At 41.8% G+C, this 10,069-nt stretch overlaps 1 protein-coding gene across 1 annotated transcript; it reads right to left on the reverse strand.

The window, feature by feature from the left end:
• Positions 1-222: 222 nt before the first annotated feature.
• CUNH2orf49 (chromosome unknown C2orf49 homolog) lies at positions 223-8,842 on the reverse strand. Its single transcript, XM_039714411.1, has 4 exons — positions 8,670-8,842; positions 6,668-6,834; positions 3,976-4,339; positions 223-1,768 (listed from the first exon to the last, which is right to left on the reverse strand). Exons 1-4 carry the CDS (start codon positions 8,805-8,807, stop codon positions 1,712-1,714), a joined length of 726 nt encoding a protein of 241 aa, XP_039570345.1. The 5' UTR covers positions 8,808-8,842; the 3' UTR covers positions 223-1,711.
• Between the last annotated feature and the right edge of the window lie 1,227 nt (positions 8,843-10,069).

Below are 10,069 nucleotides of genomic sequence, written 5' to 3' on the forward strand. Positions count from 1 at the left end.
ACCACTGACAGGAAGCCAGCCACAAAACAGAATTCCCATCAAACTGCTACACAAGTGCAAAAACCAGCACTTCATGTGACCAGGACTAACTGCTCCTACAGCTGCAAAGCAGCTACTGAACCTTTTACCCTTAAAACGCTGATTACGTCAAGTCCACTGAAATACAACTGTATGAAATGAATAAACTTAATTACATCACAAAAACAAGGCAGCACTGTTTAGTTTGCTTTTAATTTAATTTATTTAAATAGGATAAGGCTACTTAAAAGACAAGTCTTTACATAAAAAAACGTACATTACGTTAAAGTTTGCTGTACTCAAGTACAAAAACTGCACAAGTGTTTAGTAAAAGGGAAAGAGCACACCATTTCAAAACACACATTCTTACCATTTTACAGCATTCGAGAAGTGCCTTTTGCATCATAACAGTGAATGGAGAACTTCTGTAAAGAACTAAGCTACAGTTTTTGGTTTCAATATAAACCAATGTTAAAAATGTAAACAAGCTTTCTGATCACTACCAAACTTCTTTTACTGGGTTAACTAAGTGGATTCAGAAGTTGGTTCTTTTTGTTTTACCAAGTCTGGGAACATTGTTATTATTCTTATTTACCATCTGTATCTAAAACTGATCTAAACTGCCTTCACCCTGAATCAATGAGTTTTAATAAAAAAGTTTCCATCAACTTAATTGGATTTTTGCCCTGTGAGGCACTACCAATAATCCAGATGAAACACCAAATTTCACAGAAAACCAAAATCCATCTTAAATTATCAAAGGAAGGGAAAACAGGTTTCTGGGGCTTTTTCTAGAGTGCAATTACATATGTTAATGCTCTCAAGGTACTTCTGTCTTCCTATCCACATCCCTCTTCAACTGTCTGTAGGCTGAGAAAGCACTGGTCTGCATTCCACTGGTTTTCCCCATATTTTATAAATAAGCATGATTGTAACCAGAAAAACAAGCAAATTTCCTACATTGGCACATTTTTACACTTGCACATGTAAAAAATATGCCTGTGAACTTAAGAGAACATGGCACTAATCCACTCACTACTTCCTCTCGAAGTTTCATATCAGTCTAGTCACATATTTCCATCTGTGCATTCCTTGTTTCATATATCAAGAGAAACTTCAATTTGAAGTAATGCTGTTAAAATAGTTCATCTCTTATTACCAACCTAACTTGCACTGCAAATTCTACACTCCTGTGCAACAAAAAGGAAAAATAAAATTTTGTAGACTATCCTATCAGCAGAATGGTCATTTTTCTCACCTAAATTAATTACCTTTTTAAAGCCAAGAAGGCTCTATGGATCACTCTAAATTTCAATAGGCATTTTAACTATTTAATCAAATGTGGAATAAAACTGAATCTTAGTGAAACAATGTGTGAATCACAGTGACATGGAGGAGATGAACTATAATAATCTTGAAAACTAAGAGTGGAGGGTTTAGTATAGTGTAATATCACCACCTTTTAAAGAAGTAATTAACTACTTGGTGTACAAGAGTGGACACTTTTAAGGTGACTGGTGATAGTGACTCCAGCTTTCCAACAGGGAGCTGTTAAACTTGTTAAAACTTCACAGCAATCTGAATCTCTGTAAGTCTGTAAATTTTAAAATACTTTTATTTAAACTGTTTAAATATGACCTATCTATTTGAAAATACGGAAGAAATATTTATGTTTTGAGCACCATTAGCTACTTCATGGCCATGTAACATGCTGGATTTTCTTCTTTGCTTCTGAAGGCTTTAGGTCATTCTGGAATATAAGAAAATATATCATTATTCTTAGAGATATTGTGCAAACAGGAGTCAGTCTTTAATCTGACATATTTCAATCTGGTACTATTACAATATTCAGCTACAAGCTACTACAACAGCTTTCTATTGCCATCTTGTGGAGAAAGCTAAATATCACAGAATTTCTCTGGTGAAGATAAAAATAGAGCCAATGAATTTAACTACCTGCAAATCATACATGTGTTTTGCTTTTCAGCAACCTACAATTAAATATTCTTAAATATTCAAAAATTGCTTTCAGTTATGCTGCTTAGAAACAGGTACATATTGGAGTTCAAAACATACTTCTGAAGTTATTTCAGGTTGTTCTTAAAATACTTGTTGAAATTTAATTGTATAAGGAAAATTCCCCAAATATACAACTAGGAAACTAATTTACTTTTGTCAAATAGTAAAAAACGTGAAAAAAAAAGAAAAAGAAAATTTGGTCTTCCTTTGTAATGATCTGAATAAAAAGAAGATAAATAATTGCCAAAGCCTCAGATGAACTCATCTTTCAAGTCCCCCTGCCCAAAGAAACCTGTAAAACTCAAGAAAGCCCAAAGCAAAGCAATAGCAGATGAAGTGGTAAAATAATTCCCTTTCATCATCTAAAATAATAATAAAAAATATTCTGAGAAATTAGAGCTTTAATAGCTCATATAAGCAGAGTAAAGTCAGGCATATGAGTTTTCAAGAACATACTGCAACACACTGGTTCAGGGAGCACAATCTAGAGATCGCTCTTCTCGTTAAAAGACTTTCAGTGCTAATTTATTTACAGGAATCCTGTGGACTGCAACCATTGAAATGTTTAAGGGAATTGCACCCAAAGATAATATGGATAGTTCTGTGCTATTTATTAAATTTTTCTTGAATGTCAAGGAACAGTCACTTGCTTGAAGACACAATTGTCTTTACTGTCATTACGCTAAAAATAGATCAGGCTTTACAGATATCTGCCAAGTACAGTGATTCTTCCTGACAGCTTCACTTTCTATTCAATAGCACATTCTTTTAATTTCAGATGGTAGAGTAACATCCATAGAACACACATGCCTAGCTTCACACCTCTGACCAGCATCAATCAAGGCATGACTGAACTTATAAGTATTAACTAGAACAACGGAAACTGTGGCTAACATACAAAGTCAAATGTCAGAAGTCATTCTTCTTCTGACTGTCAGTCATACAGGAACGCTTAAAAATGTCATCATTGTGTCTACAGGACATTTAAACCAAATACAAAGAAGCTGTGAGATGTATACCAAACAAGTTTCAAAAGCTCTGTAGGTTCAGACCGACCAATATTTGGAACAGTTCTAAATACTGAAAGAAGTTAGTAAGTTCTTACTAGTAGTAGGAAACACACATCTCAAGCATAAATTACATTCAGAGCCTCAGCCATGGATCTTTTAAAAGCTGCTAAAGCTGTGTTTCACAACAGCCATATGTCTTGGTACTCATGTTTAATAGAAGTCTGATGGAACATACCAATCCATGCAGCAGAATATTACCTGCATTCTTTCATTAAAGGATTTTTTAAAAATATGTTAATATGTTTACATATTATTATTAATATGAATGTTTTATTGTGTCTCATGAGGCAATATTGAGAAAACAAAGTTCAGTGTCACATCTTAAGAAAATCAATGTTACTGCACACTGTATATCTAAAGCTCCCCCTGCAGTTCAACTGAGAACAGATATTTCTATCTCTTCCTTTGAAGCCCAGATTTATTCCAGATATTCCCATGTTCCAGTGGAAATGTGAAAGCTACTTCATTTGTATCATGAAGGAATACAACACAAGTGTTAAGACCTAAGACCTATGTCTGTATTGTGGCATGTTTTTAAGAGACAGCCCCTTGCTCCTTGCTGATTGACAAGCCCTGTAATCACACCATTGCCAAAACTAACCACTGTTCTTTGTCCCCATCTGGCAGCTACACTCAGCACCATTACCTACACAGAAGCTTCCTATTGACAAGTAAAAACTTCCTTCATTCTGGTACTTCCCAAACTAGCTACACTTTACTAGTACTCACTGTTTCTAAATACTCTGCCATTACTCCAAAATAAAATCATCCTGAAAACTCTTGCAAGGCTCTAACTTTGGCTCCTGTAAATCTCAATTAAAATTAAAAAAAAAAAAAAGCTGGAAAACAAGATACTGCACAAACATACCGGCAAATCAGACTCCTCTTTTGGAACAGACCTCTTTAACTTCACAACAGTAGTTCCTGCTATTGGAGACAAAGGGTAAACCTTCAGACCAGTCAACACACTGCTGTCAGTCTTTGAAATATTGTTCTGCTGAGCCTCATTATTCCTTATTCCTAGCTTAGCGTCCTCTGACAAACTGGAGGCTGAAAGGTATGAGGAGGCATTTGATAATCTCCTGACTGTGTTGGTGGTGCTTCCAGCTGGAGGAGGCTTCAGGCGATCCACAGCTCCGTTCTCCGTCTTTTTCACCTTTATGCTTGTACTTGTCGAATTGCCATCAAATACAATCAATGGCCTTTTCCTTAAACCTTCCACTGTTGTAACACTGAAAATACAAATCATAAAATTCACAGAAACATAGGTTAGATGATCAAAAAATAGCACATCCATGACATGAGTAGTGAAAGTTAATTTTACCCTCCCTGAAGAAAACATATATCCCAAAATAGTAATATTAAACTCTGAGATGCTCCAAACTTAAATAAAAATAAATATACTCATATACACTTACATATACTTAAATAAAACTAAAAAGCAATAAAAGCCACTTCCAAAATATAAAGGCAAAGGGGTTGTGTAAGGACCAGTGCTCCTCAGCAAGAAAAGTCGTGTGAGGAACTGTCTAAGCAGACACTTATAGCTGTACACCAAAGGCACTATGCCTCTACCACTGCAGTTACTCCAGAGTAACTACAGAGACAATAAGTGTGAAGTATTTCAAAAGATGAGTATATAAGGAAGGGTGTGCTGCCTTACCTGCAGGAACAACATCTCATTTTCTGATACTTCTAAATTTTCCTGTTTCCACCCTTATTCAAAATCATAATGCTAAGGTAAGTCCAAAAGATTGTTAGCTAAGGAATAAAAACACTAAGCAAAAAACTCACACGTTTTTAAAATAAGTCTTCTTTGAATAGGAATCTTAAGTGGATTTAATTACTTTTTTTAATAGTTTGTGCCTTTAAGCCTATGCATAGTCAGAACAGGACAGTTTAGTAACCACTGATTCATTATAAGGAATATTATCAAGCTAAAGTCAAAACAGTATTACCAGAATACATATTGACTGAGAAAAAAATAAAGTACAAAGTCAACAAACTCACACTATATGAATTCAGTTTTAAAAATGCAATGCTCAAGAATGACAAAGAGAAAGTGTTTAAAAAGTGCCGATATAACAAGTAAAAACCCCAAACCACCATTAAGAGATAAAATATTCCTGATTACAAACTTCAGTTTTGATAAAAAGCTCTTTTGCACCTATTTCAGCACACTAACAGTTTCCTACCCAAACTAACCTCATGCTTCCATCCTTAAGTCCACAGATGTAAACAAACTGAGGTACTCTAACCTCTTATGCACATGGAAAATAGACTGGACAAAAGACAGCTCAGTGTTTTAGCCACTGCTACAATTTTAAAAAACACCTAAAAACTGAAAAAACATTTAAAAAACCCCAAATCACTTGACAGAATTTGTTTAGCCCTTCACAGTTAGAAACCTCAGCAAAGCTGAAAGAGACTCAAGACATCAACAAGCTGTAATACTGAAAAACTACAGGAATTTCCATCCACTTTTCCTTAGGATTTACTGCTGAACATATCAGAATACCACTCATGCATATCACACGTCAAAGTCTCGGGCAGGTAGAAGGTTGGGTGAAGAGATTCAGTAAAACAAACTTTTGAAGAAGATTTTGCTTTCTGAGCAAATACAAACAGAACAATTTTTAAAATGAGACAAAGTATTTATTTCAGAAAGCAAATGTTATTTTTGAAACAGACACACAAAATTTCTGCAGCGTGCACCTCTCACTCTAGATAGAGTAGGCCACCCCTGTACAGAAGAAAGCATAGTTAAATATGCTTTTAGCACTTTCCTTAAACACTGCAAACATGATTATTAATTAGTAATTATAAAGTGAAACAAAAAATATTTCCTTTCTCCTCATTATAAAGTACCAATAACTCATTATCAACACACACTGGGGGATGGAGGAACAATACCAATTCTCTGAACCAATACAGACTGGGGATGAAGGGATTGAGAATAGCCCTGCTGAGAAGGACTTGGGGATACTGGTGGGTGAGAGGCAGGACCCGAGTCAGCAACGTGTGCTTGCAGCCCAGAAAGACAAACATGTCCAAAGCAGCGTGGCCAGCAGGCCAAGGGAAATGATTCTGCACCCCCTGCTCTGCTCTGCTGAGACCTCACCTGGGGTGCTGTATCCAGACCTGGAGCCTCTGCAGGAAGGGCATGGAGCAGCTCCAGAGGAGGGTCATAAAATTATTATAAGGAAAGGGTTAAGAGAGCAGAGGCTGCTCATCCTGGAGAAGAGAGGGCTCCAGGAAGACCTTACAACAGCCTTTCAGTACTTAAATAGGAAGAAGAAGAAAGACAGTTCTGTGAAAAGAAGCACTATATGCCAGATAGCGTTAACAATTAAATGGCAAAAGAAAAAAAAATTATCCTCCCCTTTTCTCTATTTTTGCAGCAGTAGGATCTAACACTTCTGACATAGGCAAGCCAACACGGTGTTCTCTGTAAACTGTAACAATATCCTAAAGCTGTACAAGCTTCACTAATCAGGCAAAGATTAAACTACATGCATTGTCCTAAATTTTCCAAGTCTGGCCCAATAAAGCTAAATTACCTTTTCTTCTCACTTTTCAAGTCATTTTGCTGTCTCTTCTTTTCCATCATTCTCCCCCATCTACTTTTTGGCAAGTCACGCTGAGGCAGGGGAATGGCATGTTGGATATAGAGATCAGTGAGTCCATCTTTGTCCATCTTCACATCATTTTCACCTAATATATTTTTCTGTGGGGAAGAGAAAAAGAGTTGTTATTTTTATGCAACTCAACATTCAACCATCTGAGTGGCAGAACTTCTTATTTCAAAATCCACTGTGAAGTATTGTATTGGGCCAGGGTTCCAGAAGTAAAGGGGTGACCAGGATGATCAGTTTGGAGAGGCCATGAACTGCTCAGTGCCAACAGCAACCTGGTCTCCTACCTTCCTACTGTCAACTTCCTTCATTTTCTGTGTGGATTACACTCAGCCTGTCCCTTCAGTGAGGCAAGGGGAAACACAGGATGTTTTGGTCAGTGCATAGTGGTTTCTTTTTCCACCACCTGCAAGTGCATTTCTTCTCATATGTCCTCATGTGCCTCTTCCAGTGTGTCCTTTGCAGTCTCCTGCCCCAGTGTCTGCTGCTCTTTAAGTGCATTTGAGCACAGGTGTCATGGGCAACTCTGCTTCAAATTCTGGGGTGTGATGGGCTGCTTTCTTCAGCAGTGTGAGAGACATGGACCCAGCTGTGACCAGCACTGGGCAGTTATTCACCTTTGCCCACAAAGGTCAACCCTGCAGCCCCTCTCCACTGAAATTACTGCAAGTTTTCCCAAGGAAAGTTGCAGCCAAAAAAGGGAAAAGTTATGATAGACATACTGTTGATGGCTGATGTTTTCATGCACTCTTAACCACGCTTCCCTGAATCCAACTACAATACCAGAACTCCTTCTCACATTTCTAGAAAACAGACAACTAGAATGTAACAAGTCAAACTCATAGGTGTAGAACTGTGCTATCTTCCCCAGTTCCCAAAGAATAATGGAGGTAAGTTTTATCCCAACACAAGGAAGAACTTCCTTACGTTAAAGCTGGAACAAGCTCCCCAAGGAGGTCATGGACTCTCCCTCTCTGGAGACATTCAAATGTCACCAGGATGTGTTCCTGTGTCACCTGCTCTAGGTGACTCTCCCTTGGCAGGGGGCTTGGACAAGATGATCTCCAGAGGTCTCTTCCAACCCTAACTATTCAGTGATTCTAGGAAGCATCAGTTAGAACATCAGTTTTCTTTCTAATCGTGTCAATACACAATTGTGAACATTTCTTGGTACCTCATGCCAAATTTATGGGCTGAGAAAAAAAACCCCACTAAATCCTACAAAGCAGGTCAAGCCTCTGCCACTACCAGTTCTGGCAACACTTCATGACTTGTGAAACCTGAAACCAGTCCACATGGCTGCATGGACAAAAGCATATGAAAATTCTTTGAGCTTACACAAAGCCCTGAAACCTTCATTACTATTATTTCATGCACCTGAAATTTTCATCCAAGGCAGTAACTAGTATTCCAAACAACATGAAATAAAGCTTTTTATGGTCCTAAACTGTTTAGAAGTCACTTTCAAACTCAGTTATTTTTCAACTATCAAATATTAGTATTTATGCATTAAAGCATTAGCTTGACTGACTACAGAGGCTGCATTTCTTTAACTCACAGAACTATTAGGGTTGGAAGGGACCTCCGGAGATGATCTGGTCCAACCGAGCCGCCAAGGCAGGGTCACTTAGAGCAGGATACACCAGCTATGGACGTGGCAACTAACAGTGCAAAGCTCATCCTTCCACAGCCAGTTTTACTGTATGCAGGCACTGTCTCGATTTGGGCAAATTGCTTTCTGGCAGCCTCGGTGTTCGAGCACAGCCCCTTCGCAAACACGGAGATATCTCCCGCGCCAGAGCCTCCTCTCTGCAAGTTCGTGGTGTCCAGAGCACCGGCTTGGTGCCTGCTCTTCCCTGAGCGCCGTGACTCTCTCCGCCCCTCCTCAGGGGCCGCCGCTCCGCCCGGCCCGGCTCCCCGGACGCACCTGCTCCAGGGTGAGCCGCAGGAATTCCTCCGAGAGCAGCTCCGGGTGCAGCAGCAACAGCTCCGACTCCGAGCCCCCAGACGCCCGCTCCTCCTCTCCACTGCCGCCGCCCGCCCGGGCTCTTCCCTGCGCCGCCATCTTCTTCCCCCGGCGGCCCTTCCCGGACTCCCACAATCCCGCGCGCGGGGGAAAACGCGTTTCCAGAGCAGCCGCGCGCCGCCGTGGCGTCACGGGCTGGAGCGGGGCCGGAACGGGCTGGAGCGGGGCCGGAACGGGGCAGCGGGGCCGGGACAGGGGGCTGGAGGTGCGCTCTGCCGGGGCGGCTCCGCTCCGCTTCCAGAGCAGCCGCGCGCCGCCGTGGCGTCACGGGCTGGAGCGGGGCCGGAGCGGGGCCGGAACGGGGCCGGAACGGGCTGGAGCGGGGCCGGAACGGGCTGGAGCAGGGTCAAAACGGGCTGGAGCGGGGCCGGAACGGGGCAAGGGGGCCGGAGGTGCGCCATGCCGGGGCGGCCCCGCTCCGCGGGGCAGCCGAGTCAGGGGAAACACACAGAATCCCACAGAATCACAGAATGTTCTGAGTTGGAAGGGGCTCACAAGGATCATCGAAGTCCAGCGGCTGGCCCTGCACAGGACAGCCCCAAGTATTACACCCCATGTCTTAGTGTTTTCCAAATGCTTGAAGTCTGTCAGGCTTGGTGCTGTGAGCACTTCGCTAGGGACCCTGTTCAGTGCCTGACCACCCTCTGGTGAAGAACTTTTTTCTGATATCCAGCTTAAGCCTCCCCTGGTACGGCTTCAGGCCATTCCCTTGGGTGTCGCTGGTCACCAGCGCGATGAGATCAGTGCCTGCCCCTCATGAGGAGCCTGTAGAACCTCGATAAGGTCTTTTCTCAGTCTCCTCTTCTCCAGGCTGAACAGACCAAGTGACCTCAGCCGCTCCTCACATGGCTTCCCCTCAAGGCCCTTCACCCTTGTGGCCCTATTTTGGATGCTTTCCAATAGCTTTATGTCTTTTTTTATACTGTGGCACCCCAGACTGCCCCCAGCACTGGAGGTGTGGCTGTCCCAGCTCAGAGCAGAGCAGGACAATCCCTCCCTTGCCCAGCTGGCCATGCTGTGCCTGATGCCCCCAGGACAGGGCTGGCCCTCCTGGCTGCCAGGGCATTGCTGGCTCATGGTCAACTTGCCCCTGACCCCCAGGTCACTTTCCATGGCACTGCTCTCCAGCCTCCTGTTCCCCGGTCTCTCCATACATCCAGGGTTCACCATCCAACTTGCCCCTGACCCCCAGGTCCCTTTCCATGGCACTGCTCTCCAGCCTCATTCCCCAGTCTCTCCATACATCCAGGGTTCACCATGCCAGGTGCAGAATCCAGCACTCACCCTTGTTAAATGTCATA

The sequence above is a fragment of the Passer montanus genome, unplaced genomic scaffold, assembly GCF_014805655.1.
Source record: "Passer montanus isolate IOZ18808 unplaced genomic scaffold, ASM1480565v1 scaffold3, whole genome shotgun sequence".
Lineage (NCBI taxonomy): Eukaryota > Metazoa > Chordata > Aves > Passeriformes > Passeridae > Passer > Passer montanus.